This window comes from Excalfactoria chinensis, chromosome 1 (assembly GCF_039878825.1).
Source record: "Excalfactoria chinensis isolate bCotChi1 chromosome 1, bCotChi1.hap2, whole genome shotgun sequence".
In the NCBI taxonomy this organism is placed as follows: Eukaryota; Metazoa; Chordata; class Aves; order Galliformes; family Phasianidae; genus Excalfactoria; species Excalfactoria chinensis.
Genome location: NC_092825.1, coordinates 176,965,967 through 176,992,258, shown reverse-complemented (window position 1 = coordinate 176,992,258; position 26,292 = coordinate 176,965,967). Strand labels below are relative to the sequence as shown.

Below are 26,292 nucleotides of genomic sequence, written 5' to 3'. Positions count from 1 at the left end.
TCATCCGCGAATGGGAGCGCGCATGCAGATCGGAGGGCGGATCACGTGTGCCGAGCAGCCAATCGCTGTCTTCTCCCCGTGCCCAAACTTCCCATGTCCCGCCTGCCACCTACAGCCAACCAATCGCGAGAGAGAACGCGTGAGCGCGCGAATTAACCGCAAGCGGTAACCAATCAGAAGCCCGTCCCGCTTAGTGCCCGCCCACCACGTGCGAGCCCATAACCCCGCCCCTTCAGGGCCGCCCCTCAGAGCGCCCCGCGCGGGGCTCAGGAGAAGCCCCTCCTGTCAGTCAGCGGCGGGCGGGTGAGGGGCGGGCCGTCTATAAAGCCGTGTGCTGGCGGTTGGCTGCCGTTCATCCTGGCGATGCTACAGATGCCGTGTGTGCGGCTCCTCCTGCTCCTCCTCCTTCTCCTCGGCTCACTCGGCGCTTTTCTTGCTCCCCGCCGCCGCCGGGGGATCGCGCCGCTGCCCGCCCCGTATCTCACACGGTACCTCACGCAGCAGGTAGGAGCCGGCGGGTCGTGAGGAGAAACGGGCTGAGGGGAATCCTGACTGAGCCCGAGGGGCTTGAGTTAGTGGTTGGCAACTATGCCTTGATGAAGGGTTGGAATCAGATGATCTTGGAAGTACTTTCCATGTTATTCTATGCTTTCAGAGCGAATAGGCAAGAAGAACGTAAAAATGAAGTAATTTTAGCGTCTAGATCTTTGTTAGTGTTGAGAGGTGGGCAGGGAGCTGTGTTAATAGGGGAACTTGCACTACATTTGTCTGTAGACTGTTCCTGGTCTGTGTGTGGCCTTCTTCCTCTACCTGCACAACCTGTGGTATTTCAGTGTGGAGAGCATCTCTATTGAATGATTTTATCTTGTTCAGGTGCAGTGATTTGGGTTCCTCTTTTAATAGTCCTTAAGCTCATTACCCCGTAGGATACCATAGATACCTTCTGCAGCCTGCTGTTTGTGTGGCCAGGATATCAGTCTGGTTGTGTTGTAACTTAAAACGTGACACATAGCTGTAGCATGCTGGTCGTTACCTATTGCTGCCCTAATATTGATGATAGTCATGCTGTGCTATGATCCGAACTGCCCTTTGTCACCGTGCTGTCACCCCATTCAGTTGTGGTGTCACTTGGTTGTTGTCCCCAGATACTGGCAGAGGCCTTTATCAGTGGCACAACACGCAGGACCTATGCAACATATAAGACAGGCAGCAGCAGAAGGCTGTTGTCTGGAAATTCATAATTGCATTGTGGTTCTGTAATGGACCATCAACACTATGACTGCCATATTAAATAGGGGGCGATGATACTTTGCTGCCTCTTGTCGATGTTTAACTGTTTACATTGAAGTTGCTCAGGGCTTGAATCATCTGCCCCTGTTCCATGCTGCTGTTTCTTTTGTAGCTGGTTTGCTCTTGTTTTTCCTGTTGATGACTTTATTACTAGTTGAAAGTACTTATACAAAATCAGAGAGATCCCTCGTGCTTCCACTAATAGATATGCAGCCATTGGATGAGGCCATCACCCACATCTTCAGTCAACAAACTGTGTCTGTACTGGGGAAGCTGATCTCCTATACAGCTGTTAGGCTGCGTGGCATCTATTGGTTAGACTAGCCTTGTTTATGCTTCAGTATTCTGCTCGCGAAGATGGTTGGTGTATTAAATTAATCCATTTTTAAATGAACTTAACACATATGTAAAATGTATGGAGCTGCAAGTAGAAGGCAAATCTGAATAGCCTTTTTGTAGGCAGCTGTGGCAGGGACCACAATGAAGAGTCACTGGGAAGACACTGAAGCATTTGAGAGCGTCTCCTCCAAGTAGAGATAACCTCATGATGGGGAGGGGTTGGAGTCAGGCAGCTTCTCTACCCTCTTTCTAACCTTTGAGGATCCTTGTCTTTGTGCCTCTGGATTCCTGTCTTTGATGCACCCACCAGTGCAATAAAAACTGAAGCCTGAAAGTTTTTGATTGACTAGATGTGATACTGAGAGGACAACAGCTTGGACTTAGTGGGATTTAAAGACTTCTCTGTGATAAGCCGTCCTTTTAGAAAAGAGTGAATCATGGAATCGTGGAGGTTGGAAGAGACATCCAAAATCATCCAGTCCAACCATCCACCTATCACCAATATTTTCTGGTTATGCAGGAGTCTGACCCCCATCCCTCCACAGCCTCCCTTAAGGCAATCGTAGGCAGTGATAAGGACTCTCCTGAGCCTCCTCCAAACTAAATGATTCCAGTTCCCTCAGCTGATCTTTATAAGACTTTGGCTCAAGGCTTCTCACATCTCCATTGCCCTTCTCTGGGCATGCTCCAGGGCCTCAATGTCTTTCTTGTAGTGAGAGACCCGGAACTGAACACAGCACTCGAGGTTTGGCCTCACCAGAGCTGAGTACGAAGGGGTGATCAGCTCCCTGCTCCTGCTGGCAACACTTTCTGATACAAACCAGGATGCCATTGGCTTTCTTGGCCAGCTGGGCACACTGCTGGCTCATGATCAGCCAAGCATCAATCAATACCCCCAGCTACATTTCTTCTACAGTCTTCCAGCCACTCTGCCCCAAGCCTGTAGCACTGACTGGGGTTGTTGTGGCCAAAGTGCAGGACTCAGCACTTGGTCTTGTTGATCTTTATCCCACTGGCCTCAGCCCAGCGATCCAGCCTGTCCAGATCCCTCTATAGTGCCTTCCTACCCTCATGCAAATTGATACTTCCTCCCAGCTTGGTGTCATCTACTGAGGGTGCACTCAACGCCCTCGTCCAGGTTCTCAGTGAAGATGCTAAATAGGACAGGCCCCATTCTGACTCCTGGAGAACACCACTCATGACTGTTCACCAGCTGACTTTAACTCCATTCACCACCCCATCCTCCAGCCTGTTCTGTACCCAGCAAAGAGCCACAGGCTGCCAGCTTCTCCAGCAGAATAGTGTGGCAGACTGTATCAAAGACTTCGCTGAAGTCTAGCTGGACTATGCCAAGAGCCTTTCCCTCATTCACCAGGCAGGTCATTCAGTCAGTCACAGGAGATGAGGCTGGCAATCAGGACCTGCCTTTTGTGAACCCATGCTAATGGGACCTGCTCTCCTGGTTGTCCCACACGTGGTGTGATCTCATTCAAGATAATCTGCTCTGTAACCTCCCCTGGCCCTGAGGTCACCTGTAGTTCCCCAGATCCTCCTTACCTCCCTTCTTGTAGATGTGAGTCATGCTGGAAAGCCTCTGATCGTCTCCAGTGGATCAGGAACACTGTTAGACAGTGCAAAGTAGCTTGGCAGTCACCTCCATCAGCTCTGTTGGCACCTTTGGGTGGATTCCATCTGGCCCCAAGGACTTGTGACAGCCCAGGTGGAGTAGTAGGTCTCTAACTGTTCCCATCTGATTTGTGGGGGGTTTATTCTGCACCCCAACCCAGACTTTGAGGGGATAGAGTACCCTGAGTGTAACTGATCTGACTTTTAAACATAGTTGTGAAGAGGCAATTAGAACCTCAGCCTTTCCCTTATCCTCAGTGGCCACATTCCCTACTGCATCCCATAAAGGATGAAGGTTCTCCTTGGTTCTCCTCTGTGTTAATATATATTTGTAATGAAGTTGTGTTAACTTTTACCCCCAGCAGCCACGTAGAGTTCAAGCTGGACTCACCTTTCTAGTGTTTTCCCTACCTGTCCTTTGTATTTCTTTGTACTCTTCCTGAGTTGCTTCCCCCTTCTTCCACAGTAGGTTGACCTTTTTATTGTGCTTTGTTTTTTCCTGGTGCCTCAGGAAAGGTTCTCAGTTTATCCATACCTGCCTTCTTCCCCACCGGCTCATCTTGCAGCACAGGGGGACATCCTGCTCCTACACTTTTAAGACTTCCTTCTTGAGGAGCACTCAGCCTTCCTTGACCCCTTTGCCCTTCACGAGTATGGAGGGCTTTTAATGCTTTTAATTCTGTCTAGCAGTTATTTGGCAGCCTTTTGTGACACAGGTTGGTGTCTCAGAATAGTAACAAACATTGGGAACGGTAAGAAAGGGTTGGCACGTCTGGCAAGACAATACAAATAGCACTTTTAACTTCTGGTAAAGGAAAAAACAAGTGATTTTTACATGATTTTAATTGGTGCCAAGGGGCTGTGTCAATGTTCAGAGCAGCGATGCTGATGATTGTATTTTAAGGTGCATGTTTAACTCATCAAGCAGCACAGGAGTACTTGGCAGCTCTTACTCTGTGATTTCATAGTGTGACTGAAAACCGGAGCTGTAAGCTATAAACCAGGTCTATAAGCAGAAACAATAGCAGTCATTCAATGCACAGGAAAGGAGGGAAGTACTTGTTAGAGCTTGTCAGTGAATTTTGATCCTTATGCACTACTTATCTGGGGGGTCACAATGCAGACAAATTAGGCAGGAAGCACTTAATTTCCTCTCAGTTTGTAGTCTCTTCACTCAAGTGAGCAGTTCATATGAAGGGCTACAAAAAGCACCGGTTGCTCCACTCTCTGAAAATAAGCATCTTTATCTTGAGCTTTAACCATTAGTAAGCTGTAGTGGGTCACTTGGTGCATCCCCTTTCATATCTGATAAACTTATTCTGCTTCCAAAGGGAGTAAATCTTGCGCTGTGAAGCAGGAAGTGGACCTGACAACCTTCTAAAAGCATCCACAAAAGGACCGAGTCTGCAGAAGAGGTAGTTGTAGGTGGTAGTTTCTATGCAGCAATTTCCCGTTAAGACAACAGGAACAGAAAGTGATGGGTATTCGGCCCCCTGACTTCCTCAGGACTTGGGCCGAGGCCAGACTGAACTGTAGGAAGTGGGTGAAAGCAAAACTAGCACTGACACAACTTTGTGATTTATGCCTCAAACCAGCAGCTTGTTTTTCCTTGTTGCCTGACTTCCTGAAAACGAGTTCACCTTCTGAACTGTTCAAAACCACAGGCTGGTCTGAAAATGCTGGCATACAATGACAAATGTTTGGCCACCTACAAATGTAGAGTATTCAGTCCTTCAAGTCACACCAGGGGTGAAATGTGGAGTTACTGTAGCCCCGAAGCAGTGGCTCCTGTCCTACAAACTAATAGCAAAGTGATAGGACAAGGGGGAATGGTCTTAAACTGAGGTGAGGAGGTTTAGGTTAGAGATTAGGAGGAAGTTTTTCATGCAGAGGCACTGGAACAGGTTGCCAAAGGAGGCTGTGGATGCCCCATCCCTGGAGGCATTCAAGGCCAGGCTGGATGTGGCTCTGGGCAGCCTGGTCTGGTGGCTGGTGACCCTGCACATAGCAGGGGGGTTGAAGCTGGATGATCACTGTGGTCCTTTTCAACCCAGGCCATTCTATGATTCTATGAATTAAAATGTAAGGGTCTCTATTTAGAAAGGAAAACGATGGCTTTGTCATAAGAAAAATGTGTTCCAGATTGATTCTAAGAGATAACTGTCCTTGTGCCAAGTCCCGTTGTGTATCCGTGTGTTTGCCTTGCAGCCACTGAAGAACTTCTGGAATAGTCAGGACAGCAGACCTGGATGTTTCCGCTTTAAAGTGGAGCAATTGCTAGAATGCCTTCTCTCCCACAGAGACCAAGAGGTGTTAATTCCCTGAATGCTGCTGATCTCATCTTTCTACCTCCCAGTGTCTGGGGAGGACACATACACAGTTGCCCTGCAGCGCTTGGATGTGTTGCAAGCTTGTCAGAGGAGCAATTGCTGTCTGATAATGTTGCTATTGCATAAGTGCTCTATGACTAACTGCAGTTTCCATGCTTTGTTTTCCAAAACATTTATTCCTCCCCTTGCTCACCGATGCTCCATACTCTGTCCTGTTGAAGGATTTGGGCAGGATAATAGTGCCTTGTCTAGAAGCATCAGTGGCATCAACTTTTGTTGGGTGGATTGCTTATTTGTTCTAAATTGGTGTAGCTGATGAACTCTCAGCAACATAAGCTCTCTGCTGCTTTGAGCTGAGGGCAGGGCTAAGGAGGGTGGGCTGGAAAGCTGGTTGCAATGTTTCTTATCAGCTGCCTTGCCCCCAGGTTGCCTCCCTTCTACTGTAGCTTCATCACCTTGGAGCCTAGGGCCAAAAATATGGGGAGGCAAACTCCTACCATATTTGGGAACTGTTTATTTCTAACGAGGGCTGACCTGAGCAGCCTGGTGCTTTCCTACAGCACATCCTGTAGCTGTTTAAGTGGGTTTTTTTTCGGTCTTTTTCATCAAAGTGTTTTGTCCAAACTGTGTGTCACTGGGCAGAGGTAGAGTTCCTGTCTGAGGCTTTCCTCATCACTGCTTTTTAATTACTGAAGTGATAAACGAGTGCCAAAACCAGACTTCCTTAAGCAGTTTCAGCCTCCCTAGAGCAGATGACATGGTTCCTGCAGGGCAAAAGGAGCTTCAGTAAAATACACAAAACATGATTGGGGTCAAAGGGCAGCGTGTTCACAAGGGCAGAGTCACAACTGGGGAGATCCTTCCATTACAAGGATTTTGAACCTCCCAACACAAATCTGGCCTCGCTGAGCAGCAGCAAACTGCTGTTTTTCTGCGTAAAATGGAAGTTGGGTTCTATAGACAAAAAGTTGATGTATTACAGCTGCATGTTTTATTAAACATAACAGGTAAAATTAGACCTAATGACAAAAACCTAAGTTGCTATAATAGCTTTAAATTAGAGGGAATATGAAAGATAGCAGCGACTTCAGGATTGCCTCTGGATTCCGACTTGATTTATTTGTCGGACTTTGAAGTTAGTGGGTCAGTGTAGCCTGATGCAAGAGAATGTAGTTTACATCACTGTGCTCTTCCAGAGAGCATCAGTTGATCAAGTATGTCGAGACTGGTGCTGATCTTCAATCTCAGGTGTCCCTTACACAGACAGCAGCCTACTGAGTAAGGAATGCAAGGTTCAATTGGTGAGTACTTTGTAGAACATCACATTCTACACTTTTAAAGTGGAAAAATTAAAGCAAAGCTCATCTTGTCTTTTTATTATTACTATATATATATATATATATTTAAGTCTCTTGGGGCAATCTGCGAATCTCATGACTGAGATGAAACTCAAGGGCTGTATTGCAACAGGCATGTACAATAAGAGGAAGTAAAGCAATAAGAATAGTGTTGGGGAGACAAATACTTCGATGTTTTTAGTTTTTATCTCTGTTTCCATGTCTCCTTTAAGAGGTAGACAGTGCATGTATTTCTAGTGGTACACTATTGCTGCAATGGTTTTTAGAAGCTGAAATGTTTAATTACACATCACAGCACTTGCAACAAAACTTCAGGCCTCCTTGAATACAACTGTATGGAGATGGTAGGGCAGTCTCTGCCTTGAGCTCCCAGTTTAGATGGGGGAAGCGAAGATGCTAAGAGGAAACAAAGCTGGTAGGGCCAGAAGTCCTCCAGCCTGCTGGGAGTAAAGCTGGGTGTAGCAACATGATGGTGAAATCCCAGGGAGGCTGATACCTGCTGTTTGTACTGGAGGATATCCTCAGCCTATCCTGCATCTTCCTGTCCTCAGGAAATAATTCAGACAGGATGAGCACTCAAAACAACTCCATCGCCACTCAGAGAATGGAGCGTGCCTTGTAATCCTCTGGCTTTTCACCAGTAAAACAACTGACTCAGTTTCAGATGAGACATCTGAATGTGGAGAAATAACGCTATCACATAGAAAATTGAAATGAGGCATGTCAGGAAGGCTTTGCTTGAACTCTTGCCAGAGTCTCAAAGGTGTAAAACCATCAGGTATAGATTTTCCACCTCTGGTGACGTTAAATGCATTTTGTTAGATGCTACTTTATGAATTATGGTCGCTTTTTGGAAAAGCCTCAGCTTTTTTAGGGCCGTAAAAACGACTGGGGGGCTGGAGCAGCTTTCCTGTGATGGAAGGTTAGTGGAACTGAGGTTGTTAAGTCTGGGGAAGGGAAGGCTCCAGGGAGACCTCATCATGGCCTTGTACTACTTGAGGGGAGCTTATAAGCAAAAGTTGGGACAATAAGAGAATTGCAGGGATTGGAAGGGACCTCAAGAGATCGAGTCCTACCCCCTGCCAAAGCAGTTCCCTACAATAGGTTGTACAGGTTGGCATCCAGATGGATCTTGAATATCTGCAGAGAAGGATACTCTATAACCATTCTGGGCACGCTATCACCCTTACTGTAAAGAAGTTTGTGTGTATGGATGGATCTTCCTATATTCAAGTTTTAGGCCATTGCTCCTTGTCTTGTCACTACACACTACCAAGAAGAAACAGGCCTCATCCATTTACTTCCAACCTCCTTTAGGTATTTATAAACATTGATCAGATCTCCCTTCAGTCTTCTTTTCCCTGGTCTGAACAGATCCAGGTTATTCAGCCTTTCCTTGTATGAGAGATGTTCCAGACCCTCTGATAGATGCCTCCTTGGAGATTCCTGCCTCTTTTGAAATGGGGAGACAAGAACTGGACATAATATTCTAAATGTGGCCTTACCAGGGCAGAGTAGAGGGGAAGGATGACCTCCCTTGATCTGGCCACACTTCTACATGGTCTGATAGCAATAGGGCAAGGGGAAATGGCTTTAAACTGAAAGAGGTGAGATTTATGTTACGTGTCAAGAAGGAATTATTTACTCAGGGGGTAGTGAGGCCCTGGCACTGCTGCCCAGAGAAGCTGTGGGTGTCCTGGAGGTGCTCATAGTCAGGTTGGATGGACGCTGGGGGGCAACCAGCCTATGGCAGGGGGTTGGAACTGGATGGATATTGTGTTCCCTTCCAACCCAAGCCACTTTGATTTTGCTCTTCCATCTTTGTTAGTCATTAATGACCTTAAGGTGTGGCTGAGAAGGAAGTGGGTTTTAGCCCACGTGTCCTGTTTTGCTCTTACACTTCACTCAATACCTCAGGCTCTGAGTACATTAAGCGAGCATCTGTGCAATAACTGATGAACATCTGTTGTGCCTTTTTTTCTTCTTCCCTGGAGGAAATGTGTGCAGCAGGGTGTCTTGTTTTCGGAAGTCCATTTAAAATTAACAAAAAACCCCAAAACATTTAGGAGTCCTCTTTGAGGGGTCCATATAAGCACAGGACACGTGCACATCCAAGGTAAGGTCAGAGAACTGTGCCACATCCTTGAAGCAGATGGCAGAGAGGTGGGACAAACCGGAGATGGCTCTTCATCCTGAGCAAATGAGATGTGCAGGAGGAAGTTTGTTTTGAGCTGAAACTTCAAAGCTGCTGGCTTCAGCCTTTAGTCTGGAGCTCTGGGACAGAATGGCCCATGTGGCTGTGAGCCTGCCTGTGTTTTTAATGAACCTGAGTGAGTGCAGATCTCAGCTGCTGTGGCCAGACTTCAATCAGGAGGCAGCTGGCTCCAGATTGCAGCCGTTTCACAGTGTGTTGTGTTTATACATATATCTTCACCAAATGCTTTGCAAGTCTTTCAGGTCGAAGATGTTGGGAAGGAATAGGATGATTTCTTTATTTACTTAAACTAGATTCCTGAAGGCTTTCTTATGTGGAAATGAAATTCTCTTGTTGCTTTCTATTGCCTTGGAGTTGTTGCTCTCCGAAGTATTCTCCTGCATGCTGCATGTGACAGAAGCCTGCCTTAAACTTGTTTGTGACAAAGCAGGTGAATACACTTTTCCTTGTATGTTCTATCTAATTGAGCTTGAATGGTTTACTCATTTTTGCATAGGAGTGGAAAAGGAGTTTTCTGGCTCATCTTTTTATTAAAATCAGACTTATTCTGGCTGTGAGCCTGCGTGTCATTCTTTACATAGAGAGTGACATGTTTGTATTTGATACGGGATGGGGAAAGAAACCACTTGCTGAATGGAAGCAGGCAGCCCTAAGCGATGCAATGGCTACACAACAGCTCCATCTGCTGGTTTTCTTCTCGTGTATTTCAGTCTGTTTTTTTACCAGGCTGCCTCCACTGAAGATTTTTGTGCATAATCTTGCAGGTCAGGAGAAACTAATATGTTTTGTGTAGCCTCAGTTTGTACTCTGGATTCAGGCAGAAGGGATGGAGAATCAATCTTTAAGGCAAGATGTTTAATGTGAGGTGATTTCTTAAAAAGCAGATAGGGCATGTAAGTCTATTTTTCTGATTTTTTAACCGTCTAGAATCATAGAATGGTTTGTATTGGAAGGGACTCTTAAGATCATGTTGTTTCAACCCCCTGCTATAGGCAGGGACACCTCCCTCTAATCCAGGTTGCTCACAGCCCTATCCAGCCTGGCCCCGAACATCTCCAGGGAGAAGACATTCATAACCTCACCGGGCAAGCTGTTCCAGTGTCTCACCACTCTCACAGTAAATAATTGCTTCCTCACACCTAGTTGTACTTTGTAATACTGCTGGAGTTTATTAAACTGTATTAAATTGTTACATCAGCCTTATTTAATCTTCCTTTAGTTGCTCAAGGTCTTAGGAGCAAAGATTTTTTGCTTGCTGATCTTGTTTGGCAGATCTACAAATCACTTTTGATTATGGCTGATGTAGAAAGTGAACTTAAATTGAACAGTAACTGTGCAAACCACAAAGGAGCAGGTGACTTGTGGGTGTAAATTAAGCCCAGGGTACACTGTTAATACTGGAATTCATTGAATAAACCTTAAGGGGGTGCACAATGACATTGCCATGTACTTATAAACATAAGTAGCAAACTGTAGAACACGCAGGAAGAAAACGTAAGTAACTTAGCTGTATTTCAGTCTCGCAGCAGTCATGAAATTAGCTTATTTAGGATGAGGAGCCTGTCCCTTGTGTCAAGGCAGTGTGCTGGTCTGGCTGTAACACAGCTGTCCTCTTGCTTCAGGCTCACCAGAGTTCTTCCTTAACTTTGAGAGTGGGGAAAGTACTCTTTGCAGCAACGTGTAACATAAATTTCTGTACTCTCTATCCCAAACTGTACCTAAATATGTGGTATAGGGCAATTGAATCCTGCAGGTCAGGAGCTGGGCTGCCTTGCCTGAGCTGTTGAGAGAAATGAGTGTTTGAATTTGTGCATGTCTTGCTTTTTAACACTAACTTGAGGGTGTTTTCCAAATCAGATCTGGTTCTGGGAGCATGTGAGGCTTGGCAGTTGTCGATACATAGGCAGATGGCTGAGCAGAGGTGCTCAAGCCAGCAGATGTCAGGCTGCTACCACAAGCAGCAGTATGAAAGGGAAGAAATGATGCTTTCTGCTGATGGAAGTCAAATCTGGGAAAGCAGAGATCATCTTCTGATGACTAAAAGTAATAATGATTTGGGAATATGTGGAAATGAGGCAGCATAGCTCTCCTGTTTAGTAAAAGCTTGGTTGGGTATCTTCCTTCCAGAATAAGACCCTGCCTGTGCAGGAGCAAACTATAAAAGTAATTTTAATAACTTTTGGTGAAGGGGAATAGTGCATACAAAACAATATGAATGAAGGCTGAAAAACTGGCCTGAGAGACTGAGAGTGGATTTCTAATATGCTGAATCCCACAGCTTTATTGCCTCAAGTTGTGTGTGTGTCGACTTAAAGTATTTCTAGGGCAGTAGCAAAAGGAAGAACTGGGGAGACTGTGCGAGTTACTGAAAATCACAAGGAGAGGAGGAGAAGCACTCGATAAAACTGCTGTAGATGTCTGTCAGTAACAGAAACTAGAGTCAGTGATTTTCTAAGAATAAGAAGTAAACATGTTCTAACAGTTAACATATTCTAAGTTAACATATTCTATTCTAATTCTGTTTGAATTTTGATGTTACGCCAAACAAGTGAATGAAGGAAGTCTTAAATAACAAGGTAAATCGGGCAATTAAGAAAATTCTTTATGTATGCACTGTTGGGCAATGACCAATTTTCACTTAATAAAACTTAAATTAGTCTTTGGTTAGGTATGATACTATTAAAAGAACATGTGGCTTTTATCTCTGAAGGTAAGTTTTTCCTTGACTATGTAGACCTGTAACTTTTGTTGGCTTCCTTGTTATGGCAGAAGAATGTTGATACATTGGGAATCTGAGAATACAAATGAGTGTCTTTTATCCCAGTGAAACTCCCTTTATTTTTCTTCTGCAAAGTGTCTGTCAGCACTTGTGCTGCAGATCCATGATCAGTTTTCTCTTTCTGAAGTTGGTGTTATCCATTGTTTTGACAGATTGATCACTTTGGGTTTGATGAAAATCTTACGTTCCAGCAGCGATATCTCATAGCAGATCAGCACTGGAAGAAAGACAATGGGCCGATACTGTTTTATACAGGCAATGAAGGAGACATCACGTGGTTCTGCAACAACACAGTATGTACAAATTAGATCCTTGATTTTTAAATTACAGTCCTTCTTTCCAGCAGTGACCTGCTGAAAAATAAGAACAAGCAAGATGGCATCAGCGTCATTTAAAGAGAGCTTAAAATAGTGGTTGTAACAGTTTCAGGAGAAAAAGACCTCCAAGATCATCCAGTCCAAATGTCCACCTATCACTTGTATTTCCCCGCTAAACCATATCCCTCAGTACAGTGTCTGAATGTTTCTTGCACACCTCCAGGGATGGTGATTTTACCACTTTCCTGGGCACGCAGAAGGGAGTGTAGGCATTTTTCTGCCCAGTGGTGCAACAGCAGCTGGCATATGTAGGCCTTGAAGTAACCAAGGACTGCTTATGCACTTTGTTCTGGCAGCTGGCAATCTGTCTGTCCCTTTCCATATCTGGTGGGTGGTCATTGTTATTAACCCCAAGTAATAACAAGATGTTATGATTACTTATCACTGGGCAATATGTGTGTTTATATTATCTGTATTACTGTTTATTGCCACATTCTTTTTCCTGTACTATAGTTCTAACTCAAAAACATGTGCTGTTTTGCTTTTTGTTTCTTGGGAATTAATGTTTTGCTGTGTAGGAGCAGTGGCAGGATTGCCTGAGCATAATTACAAAGCAAAGATGCTGCAAAACATTAAGCAATGTGCTTTGTATGTTTGTGCCTCTGGGTGGTTCATAGAATCACCAAGGTTGGAAAAGACTTAAAAGATCATCCAGTCCAGCTGTTCACCTATTATCAATAGCTCCCACTAAACCACGTCCCTCAACACAACATCCAGTTGTTCCTTGAATACCCCCAGGGTCCTATTGCTAATGACACGAGAGAAGAGGCTGACCCCCAGCTCACTAAGGTTGTCTACCTTCAGTATTTTGCTACTTGAGTGATACTTTATAGCCAAATTGCACTCTGTCTTTCTGGTTGTATTTGGATGGCGATATCTTCCTCATCAAAGACCAGAATTCAAGGTGCAATAGACTGGAAGTAGACACTGCTCACTTTTAAGCAAGGTGAGTCAATCACTTTAAATATCTTTTTTTCTCCAACCAGGGTTTTATGTGGGATGTGGCTGAAGAACTTAATGCCATGTTAGTATTTGCTGAACATAGATATTATGGAGAATCCTTGCCCTTTGGAAATGAATCTTTCAGTGTAAGTGTTATCTTTGCTTTCTTCTTTGAATGTGTTCTATAAAAACAAACAAAAAATCTGCTTATTGTAATCCTTGTTGGTGCAGCAACTTCTTGCCTGAATAAGATATGCTAGAAATAAGCAACTACCCTATTTTTGTAACTACTAATTATACATTTTAAGATAATCTAAGATTTTCTAGCACCTCAAAGGACAAACAGGAAAAGGACAAAGATTATTTAGTCTGTCAGGCACAGTTTTATAACTCAGTGTATAGAATTGTTCAGGTTGGAAAAGACCTTAGAGACCATCAAGTCCAACTACAACCTAACCACACTACCCTAACTCTAACAACCCTCTGCTAAATTATGTCCCTGAGCACCAAATCCAAATGGTTTTTAAACACATCCAGGGATGGTGACTTGACCACCTCCCTGGGCAGCCTACTCCAGTGCTTAACAACCCTTTCTGTAAAGAAGTTTTTCCTGATATTCAGCCTAAACTTACCCGGGTGCAACTGGAGGCCATTTCCCCTTGTTCTGTCATCAGTGAGAAGAGACCAACCCTGCTCTTGCTGCAAGCACCTTTCAGATACTGGAAGAGAGCAATAAGGTCTCCCCTCCTTTTCCCCAAACTAAACAGCACCAACTCCCTCAGCCTCTCCTCAGAGGGCATATTCTTCGAGCCCTTCACAAACCTTGTTGCCCTCCTTTGGACCTGCTTCAGCACTTCTGTGTCCTTTCTTGTGCTGAGGTGCCCAAAACTGAACACAGTACCCCAGGTGAGGCCTCACCAATGCTGAGTATAGGGACAGGATGATTTCCCTAGTCCTGCTCACCACACCATTCCTGATACAAGCCAGGATGCCATTGGCCTCCTTGGCCACCTGAGCACACTGCTGGCTCATATTCAGCTGACTGTCCATCAGCACACCAAGGTCCCTTTCCATCAGGCAGATTTCTAGCCACTCTTCCCCAAGCCTGTAGGGTTGCCTGGGGCTGTTGTGGCCAAAATGCAGGACCCTACACTTGACCCTATTGAAACTCACACAGTTTGCAATGGCCCATTGATCCAGTCTATCCAGGTCTCTCTGTAGCTCTGTAGTGCCCTTCTCCCCTTAGGCAGATCAACACTCCCTCCCAACTTGGTGTCGTCTGTGAACTTACTGAGGGTGCACTCAATCCCCTCATCAAGATGGTTAATAAAGATGTTAAATAGAAGCAGTCCCAGTACTGAGCCCTTGGGAGCGCTGCTTGTGACTGGCCACCAACTGGATTTAACTCCATTGACTACAATCCTTTGGGCCCAGCCATCTAGCCAGTGTTTCACCCAGCAAAGTAGTCTGGGGAAAAGAGGCTGCTGCCAGATATTGCTGTATAAAGTGTTCCTGTGTTCTTTGTCTCAGGATTCCAAGCATTTGAATTACCTGACCTCAGAACAAGCTCTGGCAGACTTTGCTGTACTAATTGAGTACTTAAAGGAGACCATTGCAGGAGCCCGTCACAGTCCTGTCATAGCGATTGGAGGGTCTTATGGGGGAATGCTGGCAGCCTGGTTTCGGATGAAATATCCCCATGTGGTAGTTGGGTGAGTTTACTACTCTGCTCTGTGTTTGAGCAGAACATCTGTTACCTCCATGCTATAACTGTTACAGTACTGGGAGAATTTGTGTAATTCAAGCTGGCTTCATTTTTTCACTATTGGGAGGACAAACTGAATCACTTGGAATTTAGGAGAAGGTACCGTCTGCCTCAAAGATTATTATAGGTCAGCAGTTACTGGATAGCCTATACTTTCAAAGATGTCTTACTGGGGCTTTTTTTACCCACAAAGGAAATAACTGGGAACACTGACTTTGTACCTCCTGGTGACACGAGACAGGTTTTTGATCTCTTTGGTACCTTGTTTCCTCTGTAGGATACAAGGATGGTAATTCTGTTCCTGTTGCCTGCTAGGGAGTCGTTCTGGGCAAAGGCTGTCTTCAGTTGAGTTTACAAATGCGTAGTGAGTGAATTAGTTGCTAGATGACACTTGGCTTACTTTACTATTTGTCAGAATTTCCACTTGATATATTTACTGATGTCTTTGCACTAGCTTCCAAGACTTGTAGCTTTCAACAGCCTTCGCATGCAGACCTACAGAAGAATTTTGCAGCAATATGAATTAGTTCGTCTAGGGGTGAGCGTCTGAGTTGAATTATAAATGCTGCTTAAGTAGTGGCTGTGGCAGAAGTACTGCCCAGAGGGCAGATAATCATATGGCAGGGATTCAGGATACCTGCATTTCTCCAAGCACTCTTGGTTTTGTATTCATTTGCAGAGCACTGGCAGCCTCTGCCCCCATCTGGCAGTTTGGTGGTTTGGTTCCCTGCGGTGCTTATTTTACCATAGTGACTAATGATTTCAAAAAGAGCGGGACTGGCTGCTCAGAAAGCATCCGGAATTCCTGGAATGCCATTAACCACCTTTCCTCAACAGGTAAGTCTTTACCACTGACCTTCAAGTGGCTGTAGTGTTTAGGATTATGTTACGACTTCATAAAAGTAGTGCCTTTGCATCATGCCTTTAACCTGGAGATGAGCTGTTGCTGGTGGTTTGGTTTTATTTTCTTTTTAAAGCTATATTCTTGCATGTGTTCAGCAATATTTTTGTAAGTGCCTGTTTTGTTGAAGCATGTGCTATATTCACACATGGCAGGATTTGGAATCCAGAGCCAAACATTCGAGATCAGATGAACTTTGATGGTCTTTTCTCTTAAAAATGAATAAATAAAACCTGGTAGGATAAGTCAGCCAGTTCACATCAGGAAAGCTGAACTGGAGAAGTTCTTGACCAGATAAAATAAAGAAAGCAAAGACCAGAAGAATTCTGAGATCCATTTCATACATTGGATTTTGAGCTGGCTGGATTGAAGGTTTTCATTTGTTGGTAGATAATTGCTTCCTATCAAAAAAGAAAAATAAAAAGGAGGCCAAATGATCTGTCAGTCTTTGCTTCTTGGGTAATCCTGCCTTAACTGGGGCAGATCCATAGGCTGTAGTATTGAGGTTTGCACTTCCCATCAATTTAGCAATGCTGACTAAATCTCGATCTGCTCTTGTATCCCACATGCTTGTATGTGGGATAATTTCACCAGATCAGCTACACTAAGTGACATATTTAGTAGCAGCACTACTGACCTGTGTGATAAGGACACAAACATTTTAACTGTAATTTTTTTTTCCTTTTTCTATTAAAGATGCAGGTTTACAGTGGCTTTCCAGGACGTTTCATTTGTGCAGCCCATTGAAAAATCTTCAGGATGCTGCCCTGTTGAAAAATTGGCTGAGTGAAACATGGATAGACTTGGCTATGGTGAACTATCCCTATAAAGCTGACTTCTTACAGCCTCTACCAGCTTGGCCTATACGGGTAATTGAGGACTGATGCCTTGGAGGAGTGATTAAAGCCTGGGCTTTTGAAGTCATTTCCACTTGGTTTAACTCTCCTTCTCTCTTGGTTTGAATGAGTGCCGCAGGTTGCATCAAGAGCCAAAAAGTTTAATCAAAAATTGTAAAGTTTCAGGTTCATTGTAACAGCATAAGCTGCGCAAATGGAGCACTGTTTGATGATGGTACTCATCGTATATAATAACGTGAAAAGATTCGGATAGTATTTTGAATGTACTTTGAAAAGTGATATCCCATCAGGAGCTATGTATTTCTTGCAGATTTAGACTCTTCTCTCTCTTCTTCATTGCAGGAAGTTTGCAAGTTCTTAAAGGACCCCAGTCTCTCTGACAAACTGTTGCTGCAGAATGTTTTCCAGGCAATAAACATCTACTACAATTACACTGGAGAAGCCTCCTGCTTCGACATGTCTGAGACTGCAACAAAGAATCTGGGCCAGTTGGGTTGGTACTATCAGGTGTGTGTTCTGTCCTTTTAAAATTGCAACTTGGTAAGTTTTTTGGGGACTAGAGGAGATGGGAATCCTGGTAGCTGTTAAGACATTGAGGAGGCCATGTATGCATCAGCAAAGACCTTACTTGTTTGTGTATTGCTTTAAAAGAACCTCATTCTTGGAAAACAGGGAAAATGAAAGGGATTACAGCAACATTTCATAGACAGTGTCATAAATGATCCGTGTTTGGAGAACACCTGAAAACAAAAGCCCAAGCTATGTCTCTTTCTGTCTGGCTTAGAACTTGAACATTTTCCTATGCACATACATACATATATATAGATAGATAGATAGATATTATTTTTTTTTATCACAAACCCTATAAACTTCTGAAGACAGGTAAACAGGAACGGACTGAGTTAGATTAATTACCACAGTGGGAACTACATTGGCTTCCAGGCTATAACTTCTTTTTCTAATGTCAGGAAATATTTTTGCATGAAAGATGAAGCTTTTACTTGAAACGTGTATTGCAATGGCTTGATTGTAATCTGTAAATTCAGTGTGAGCTTCTTTATTTAAACACTGCATAAATAGCTCCTGGGCAGTCTCTTGTTAACACACCATGTTGCTCTATTCTCTCTCAGGTCTGCACTGAGATGGTGATGCCCATGTGCACAGATGGTGTCCATGACATGTTTGAGCCTCAGAAATGGGACTTTGAGGCACTTTCAGATGAATGTTTCAGGGTGTGGGGAGTGAGGCCTCGCCCCTCTTGGATTCTTTCTATGTATGGAGGGAAAAACATCAGTTCACACAGTAACATCATCTTCAGGTGAGCCTTGTTTGAGTTGTCTGTCAATTTAGTCTGGTAGTGATCTGTCTGCAGCATCCCAGCTGAAGTAATTGGCCTCTTAGGGAGCTTCACTTCCAGTTGCTGCTGTCTTTTAGTGGTACATAAGCAGGTTTCGACAAACTTGTGCGAAGTCTGAGTGTAAAAAGCTGTTGTGCATACAATATAGCAGATGTTTGTCTAACACAACTTTGTACGTGAACAAAATGTAAAGATGTTTCAGTATAGTACAAAATTGCATATGCTTCTTGCTGTTCAGTCTTTTTTTATTCCAGAGGTTCATCTCTTCTCAGCTTTCAATAAAGGGAAGGTTCCTTTAGCTGTACTTCTGCTATGAAGGGATTTTAGTTGTGGATAGCTTAACACTTGGCTGTTCATTAGGGCCTTACGTGGTAGAGAGACATTTAATAATCTCAGCTGAAACCTGTGCCCTCAGGAGCTGTGATTCTGTACTCACTGCCAACAGCAGGCGTCTCCTGGATATACTACTCTGGTTTACAATTTGCAAGGCCTTTTCAGGGGGAAAAAAAAACAACTCAGCACTTAAAAATTGGAATTAATGTCTTGGACTTGGTAAGGAGTTGTCTATTTTAAAGTAAAAGTTGTCTTGAATTGGGAGTTCAGCTGTTAAATTCAGTCAATTTGGCTCCAAAAGCCCGTTGATTTCCTTTCATTTGTCTCTTGCTGTTTCTGTCCCAGCAGGATATGTGCTCCAGAGTGAGAAATTCCACCCTTTTTGGAGAGCTTTTCCTTTATGTTAAAAAAAGGAAGAGCTGATTTAACTTAATTTCTGTGATGTTGCTGATTTCCAAGGTTTCACAGATCTGTACTGTAGAAATTGGCTTTGTAAGTGATAAACGAGCAAACAAATCTAAACAAGTGGTTCAGAATTTATGCCTACTGAAGGAGACTGAAATGAGAAAAGCTTGAAAGCAACCGAATGAGTGAAGTAGTGCTGTGCACACAAAGCTTTGTGTGTCAAGCTGGGTTGCCTCTCTGCAAACAAACACATTGTCAGCACTGTACATTTTATATAAGAGCTCTTTATCCTCAAACACCGGAGCACTTTGCAAAAAATATCCCTGTGTCTGCTGGGGGATGTGGCTCCCTGTGGGTTTAGAAGCACTGCATTAGTGTTGAGGAACTTGCACAACAGTTTTGCATGGGAAGGGAAGAATCTACAGAAGAAGGCATCACTGGAGGGGAAAAAAAAGGAGTAAAAGAATGAAAGGAAAAACAATGCCAGGCTGAGGAGAAAGGTGAGAAGTTCATTAAACAGACCAGAGCAAGTGGGGAAGATGTACATATTAGAAAAGCATACACAAACAGTTTTCTCTGAGATTATGCAGAAGTCTCTGTTATTCTGGGTATAGCTGGAGGACTGAAGAGGTTCTGAAGATGTGACAGGGAAGGAAACTTCTTGTGGGAATGGCAGGACCCTATTTATGCTGTCAGGAAAGTATAATGAATTTCAATCAAGACTAGTGCTGATATTGTACATTTAGATTGCTTGTTCTGAAGCCCTACTTGCCTGACCACTGCAGGAAAGGAACTGCTGACTTTTTTTCTACTTCTGCTTGCAGTTGCAAACTTCTGTGAGTTGGGCAGTGATTACTCATGTGCATGCTTTGCTTTAGCATAGATTACAGCATAATCCATTTCTGTTGGTACTCAGTTACCTTCTGTAAGACTGTAAGCCTTGGGATGACTTAGTGCTGAGCCCTCTGTCCCCCCTCTCCTGGGCAGCTCTCACTGCGTCAGCGCCTCTGCTGCTATTGTTTGGCAGAAGCTGCAGAGGATGCAGCCAGCAGCTCCCAGGAAAGCCAGGGATTGTTGTTTCCTCGTGGCATGTTTAGTTTCCATGTGACTGGGTGCAAAAGATCCAAGTCCATGTACATCTCGAGTCTCTCAGCAACTCATCCCCCTGTTGCCAAGGTGCTCTGCTGATTCAGATGACCTTTTAAATCAAATGCTTTTTGCTTATTGGACAGCTTTGTGTGCTTTTTGTCTTCCAGATGCAAAATGCTTCTTTTACTTGCAATCATATTTTAAACCATTGAAAATTGAGAGCTGTGAAGATTGAAGACATTTGGGTTATTTTTTTTTTTTAGGATTTTTTTCTAGTGGAGGAACAAATGAAGTTGTAGATTTCATCACATTTTTTTAACTGTTATTTCTACACTTTTTCACTTGTTATCGTCTGTGATTTCTGATGTTGCCACACGTTTTGTTTTCTTTTTCTAGCATGTATCTCTGGCCCAATGTGTGCTCATAGATACTTCTAGAAACTCTCACTGAAATACAGAAGCCAATTTCTAATGTTTCCTTTTGCGGGTGGATCCAGAGTGTGGAACAGATCTAGATTCACATAGTTCCATAATTATATAGAAATTGCTTTCTTTATGTGGATGAGTGGACCATTTGTGAAGAACAGTGCAGTAAAGGAAAATAACCCGGTAATCCCTACAACCTCTGAAGTCTAAAGCTAGGAATAAAAGATGCAAAACTTAACATTTCCACCATTGGCTTGCTCTATGGACCAGACATTAATTGGAATCCGATTTGAAGCACAAGGAATGCTTTCATTTGTTGGGAGATGGTTGAGAGAACAGGGAGGACACGATGGCTTCAAGGACATAATGACCTTGTGAGAAGGCTTAGTGAGGCAGAGGGGCAGGGACCAGGTGGCAAGGGTCCCAAGTTGTCACGGTGTCAGTCACTGCTACCATCTCTCTGTGGCACTATGTGGTATTATAGGAACCAGCAGATAGTTTATGATGGCAGTCTAGCCTTATCTAAGCTACTGATAGCTGTGTAACTGTTGAGAGGGCCCTGCTGATGAGAGGTGAGCACAGGCCAGGGAGGCAGGTGTGAGGTCTTTTTCTGTCATACATCTGCCAAATTGTTGAAAGTCACTCTGGATATATTGATGTGAAGTGCAGCCTCATTGCAGTGCCTAATGAAGCATTAATTCCTTACAGCAACGGCAGCCTGGATCCATGGTCTGCAGGTGGTGTGACCCAGAACATCACAGACTCCCTCGTGGCAATTGTGATCCCAGATGGAGCTCATCACCTGGACCTACGTAGTCGCAACCCTTGTGATCCCATATCTGTACAACAAGTTCGGGCTTTGGAAGTCCACTACATGAAGCAGTGGATTGCAGAGGCCAAACGCCAGCACTGAAGTGGTACTGTAACAGCTGTGGCCGTGTCACCTCTGTTGGTTTTGCTGGGAGCAGGGCCAGACCTCATCGTGCATGCTCTCACTGTTCCACTCCTGTTTCCTTATCTGTGTTGCAGTGCTCACTGTTGCTTATGGCCATAAGAAAAGTGGGCAGCACACAGATCACCTTCACTCTCGGAGTGTGTGGATTGAGCTGCCTGCTCCGTATTGCTTTCTCCTTTGGCTTTTCTCCAGTGCTGTACCTTAGGGTAGAGTTTTTGTTCTAGGCTTGATGCCTTCCTTGCTGTGCTAGTCGACTATCCTTACTGCTGGTATGTACAGTGGATTAAAGAGCAGTGCTGTTCATGTTGATGCCAAACTTCCCCTGTGTTCAGTGGGATTGAATTTTGGACATCTCAGCCCTGGGCTGGTGTAAATTGTCATGCTAAGGGCACAGAGAATGAGGGAACAGAAATTACACCTTACTGCAAATGGAAGGCATGGGCAAAAACTGGCTGTGCAGTTTGTAAAGGAACTAAACAGCCCCTAGCCTTTGGAACTGACGCTGGGAAAGAAATACATCTTTATTTTTTAAATTAGTTTTCTGGAGGTTTATTAACCTGGCTACCTTAAGTGGCTTTTCCATTCTATTCTACACTGAATGGTCAGGGCTGGACCCGGACTCTTGCTCATAACTGGCTGAGAACGCACAGTCTGCATCAGGGTTTTTATTTCTTCCTTTGCTGTTTCTCCTATTCCTGAAATGCCTCTGTGATGACGGTTGCCAAAGAAAACTCTGAGTGTGTTCTGTGTGTGTAGATAGGTTTATCTCCTACACACGCTTAGCTTTTTTCAAATCAGGAAGCTTTCAGAGCCATTCTCTTGAAGAGCCAATGTGACACTTGTGTTGGGTGCTCTTACGAAGTGACAAATAATTGGGGCTGTGCCTTGTGTGGGTTCCTCCCTCCCCCCCTATTCTGTGTATTGTTCGGATTCTGCATGAGCTGTTTGCTGATGGCTCTTCAATAAAAGCCTTCCTAAAAAAAAGAAAAAAAAAAATTGTTTGTGGGACGAGCTATTGAAAGCACAGAATGCAGCTACCCTCTTGGAGCAGGCTAAAGCATGGTGCTGAGCTCAACAAGCCAGGTGCACTGAGCTTTCTGTAAGGCTTCCAAACCAGACAAACTACCCTGATTCATGAGGCAGCATATTTGACATTAATAAATGGATGGGGCAGTCCCTTCGTTTTCCAGCTTTGGCTTCATTCACACTGAAGCCCTTCTTCAGAAAGGCTTCTTTGCCGTTTAAAAGACAACTGCATTTCAGGAAGACTCAGGCAAGGCTTGTTGTCTCCAGGCTCTTAAAATTCCAACTCTGTTGAAAAGTTTTCTCATCTTGGCTGATATGCCTGATAGCTCAGGATTTTCCCAAGACACCAAGAGCTCTTTCCTGTTAGCGATCTCCTCCTGCCCTCAGGGAACACAGTGAATCCAACGCTGAAATTTAGTCTTTTAATACATACCTGTGCATCTTCTTTCTATTTAAGTTCCTGATGTTCTCTCGCCTTGCTCTAATGTGTTAAATCTCAGCATAAGCGCTGTGTTTGGATCTGAATGTCTCGTGCTCTGTCCTGAGCAAAGTACATTGGGAATGCAGAATTGCATTAACTGTTTTTGAAGAAATTATATTAAAAACAAAAAAATATTCACGGAGTGATCGAGGTATCCAGTGCATAAATCGTACTGGTATCAGTTTCAAATGGCAGCAGCATGCAGCACTCTGGGCTGATGGGGGCTGACTGTGCTATGCAGGGAACTATCAGGGAGGGCTGAGGCTGCAGCATCTTGGGAAGGCACTGAGTGGTTTCTGCTTGTAGCTTGTTGTGGCTGTAGGCAATTGCAGCTTTGCGGACAGTCAAATATTGTATCTTCAAAGGAAGCTGAAGAGAAGGAAAGCCTTCCCCAGGAACCTGGAACATGATGTCTAAGTGCATGCCAGGTGGAAACACAGGGCAGGATGTGCCTCCCAAACTGTGCCCCAGCTATGTTGTCAGTGCTCTTGATTCCTCAGCTTCCAGGTGCTGAGACATCGGCCTTCGCTTTGTAAGCGCAAAATTATGTGATCCCCATTCTCTTCTCCTTGTCCTTTTATAGCACAAGTTCAGTAAACAGTTAGCTTTTTCTGACACTGATTCTCATGCTGACAGCACGTTGTACTTCTCATTGGAGTCTGGCTGCAGTGAGGACCTGCTCTGCCCAAGGACAGCAGCTGGCTATTGGGGTGCTGTGGTTGTAAGGCAAGGGCATCTCCACAGTGTGCTGGCCTTGTGTCTCTGTGGTACCGGGGTGTTTCTTCGGTGGGGAGCGAGCCCTCCCTGTGCTGATGGTTTGCAAAGTCTTTTAGCTCAGTCCCCTGGTTTAGAAAGCAGGGGCAGTGCAACCCAAAGAGGGGGGATAGCAAATCCCTTCCGTTTGTCTTGTTGTTTTCTAATGTATGCGGCCTCTCTGGGTGGTTTAAGCGGTTTAGGTACTTTCTATAAAAGGGATCTTTTAATGACAAAACTAATGTGATTATCTTACCGAGTGTGAGAGGCGTATTGAAGGTTTAAAGAAAATCTGTTAGAATAGCTGAATGTATCTGCTTAATCCTTTCTCTAATGTGAGTGGACAATGCTCTGGGAAGCAATTGGCCTTTCTTTCTTGGAGTAAATGCCTGATCTCCAGAGGTAGGAACTGTTTGCAGCTTTTATACCCTTATGCTTCACCTTCTAGAGAACACAAAGGCACAGGAGAGAGGCAGGGAGCTCTCAGAGGCAAAGATTTTCCTCAAATAGCCAGGGGTGTAACCAACACCGGCTCCATCCTGCAGGCTGCTGAGCACCCTCTGCTCCCTTTGACTGTGATGTGAATGGAAGGCCCTCCTTTTGCCGACCTGCAAAACCCAATCTCTGCAACACAAAATGCAGAAGAGGTTGCTGAGAACTTGGGGAGGCTGAATTGTAGCTGTCAGCTTGTTTTGTGCCACGGAGCAGCACTTCCCATGCAGAACCATTGGCTTTGGGGGATTCCCCAAAGGTCATTTTTTCTACATCATTTCTTTGGAAAGGTTTAGATTTGTGCAGGCGGAGTGTGGCTGTAATGGACGAGGACAGCACAGAGGGGTGATGCTGTTCAATGCAGGAGGCTTTGACTGGTACCAACCTGGCATTGCTCAGCTGCTTTGCCCTCTGTAGGGCTGTGCTTCCCTACACTCAAAGGCTTTGTGTGCAATCTACAAACAAAGCTGTGTCCTAGTGGGATTTTTCTGAGGGAGGGAAGAACAGATTGCAAAAAGAGGCCTTGGCATCTCCTTAGCAGGCTGCTGTGAGGCCTGCTGGCCTCACCTGAACTTGCCCCAGCTGACCAATGAGTTTGGATGCAGGGTTTGATCGATGGGCACCACGTGCCATCTAGTGGGGAACGATTCCCCACTGGGTTTCCTGGCTCTGCTCCTTCAGCTTGGTCTCTTTGCTGCCAGAATCCACAGTGAGCCCCAACACAGCTGGTTGTCCATCAGAAATCCAGGGCCTTCTTCACAGAGCTGCTCCTCAGCCAATTGGTGCCCAGCTGCATCACTGCCGTGAGTTATTCCTTCTCATGGCAGGACTCTGTGCTTAGTTTCATTGAATTTAATGAGCTTTAGTTGTCTCATTCCTTCAGACCGTCTGAGTGGAGCCCTTCCTTGAGGGTGATTCTATTAATTGTTTCCTCCAACTCAATGTCATCTACAAGACTAAGAAAAGCTGAACATGAAACCTGTGAGAAATGGCCTGGTCTGGTGGTTGGTGACCCCACACATAGCAGGGGGCCTGAAACTAGAAGATCATTGTGTTCCTTTTCAACCCAGGCCATTCTATGATTCTTCTCTGTTACTTGGACTATTCTTAAAAGCTCTTCCTTTCTGCAGTATTTGCAACAGTGAAATAAGGCAGAGTGCCATCTTTTCTGACTCGCTTCATCGGGCAGGACAAGGCAGGGCAGCCTTGTGCTTCTCCACTGTCTGCACCCTGTGATATCCAGCCAGAATAAGTACAGAGAGATCTTGATTACTTTTCTTCAGGAGGAATACCAAGTCTTCTTGTGTTCTGCCGCTGCCCAAGTCATAGAGTGGTGCTCCAGGGCTGCTCTGTGCTCTCAGGGAAGTTACCCAGTCCATGTGGCCTCATGCTGGGGGACTTTCAGGAGTGATGGCAGGCACAGTCCCATGGACCGCTATTTCCAGCACTGGTTCCTCAAGGGCACAGAGCTTTGCTTCCACATTTGCATATGCATCGGTGTGATGGGAAGCAACCCAACCTCTTGCTGTGTCAGATTCCTTCCTCCCAGCATCATGCAGATCTGCTGCTCAAAGCTTCCCGGCTGAGGTAGGCTCTGGTGGTATAGAACCGTATCATTTTGCTCCAAGGGCAGAATGGTGCCCTCAGCCCTATGAAATGTGTATGTATATGCAAACGTGCATGGGAAAAATAGGATTCCTCCCATAAAAAGAAAGGAGTGACACTTCCCCTGGCAGCCTGCTGATATGTCTGACCTTGAAGACTGGGGTCCTCGGCTGCCCCTCAACATTTTACTGTGTGACCCTGGAGAGCGGGAGAGGAAGCAAGGGATGTTATTTCCTTGCAAAGAGCAGCCCCTCTTCTCGATTACCGTGAACAGGGCTGCTAAAAAGGCCAGGCCCTTTTGGGTCAGGCTAGAGGAGAGCGGAGGCTCCGGCTTTTCCTCCCAGCAGATGAAGTCAGCGCTTGCTACGCAAACTAGACTAATAAATGTTGGAGCAGCAGGAGGTGAGTGCAATCAAGTGCGAGAGCCTGAGTTATAGCGGTAGCCTGCTGAATTCCTGGGTCACAAAGTAATTTACAGAACAACCCAAATGTCATTCAATAATTATTCAGGCAGCCCGGAGCCCAGGGGGCACAGCCTCCTGCTGGGTGTATTATTAATACCATCAACAAGCAGCAGGATGTTGGTGCGAAG

General features: G+C 44.8%; 1 protein-coding gene across 1 annotated transcript; it reads left to right on the top strand.

Moving 5' to 3' along the window:
- Window positions 1–232: 232 nt before the first annotated feature.
- PRCP (prolylcarboxypeptidase) lies at window positions 233–22,994 on the top strand. The gene is made up of 9 exons (XM_072338515.1): window positions 233–504; window positions 12,090–12,230; window positions 13,301–13,402; window positions 14,787–14,968; window positions 15,701–15,858; window positions 16,619–16,791; window positions 17,122–17,286; window positions 17,910–18,097; window positions 21,097–22,994. Exons 1-9 carry the CDS (start codon window positions 364–366, stop codon window positions 21,299–21,301), a joined length of 1,455 nt encoding a protein of 484 aa, XP_072194616.1. The 5' UTR covers window positions 233–363; the 3' UTR covers window positions 21,302–22,994.
- The last annotated feature ends 3,298 nt before the right edge of the window (window positions 22,995–26,292 follow it).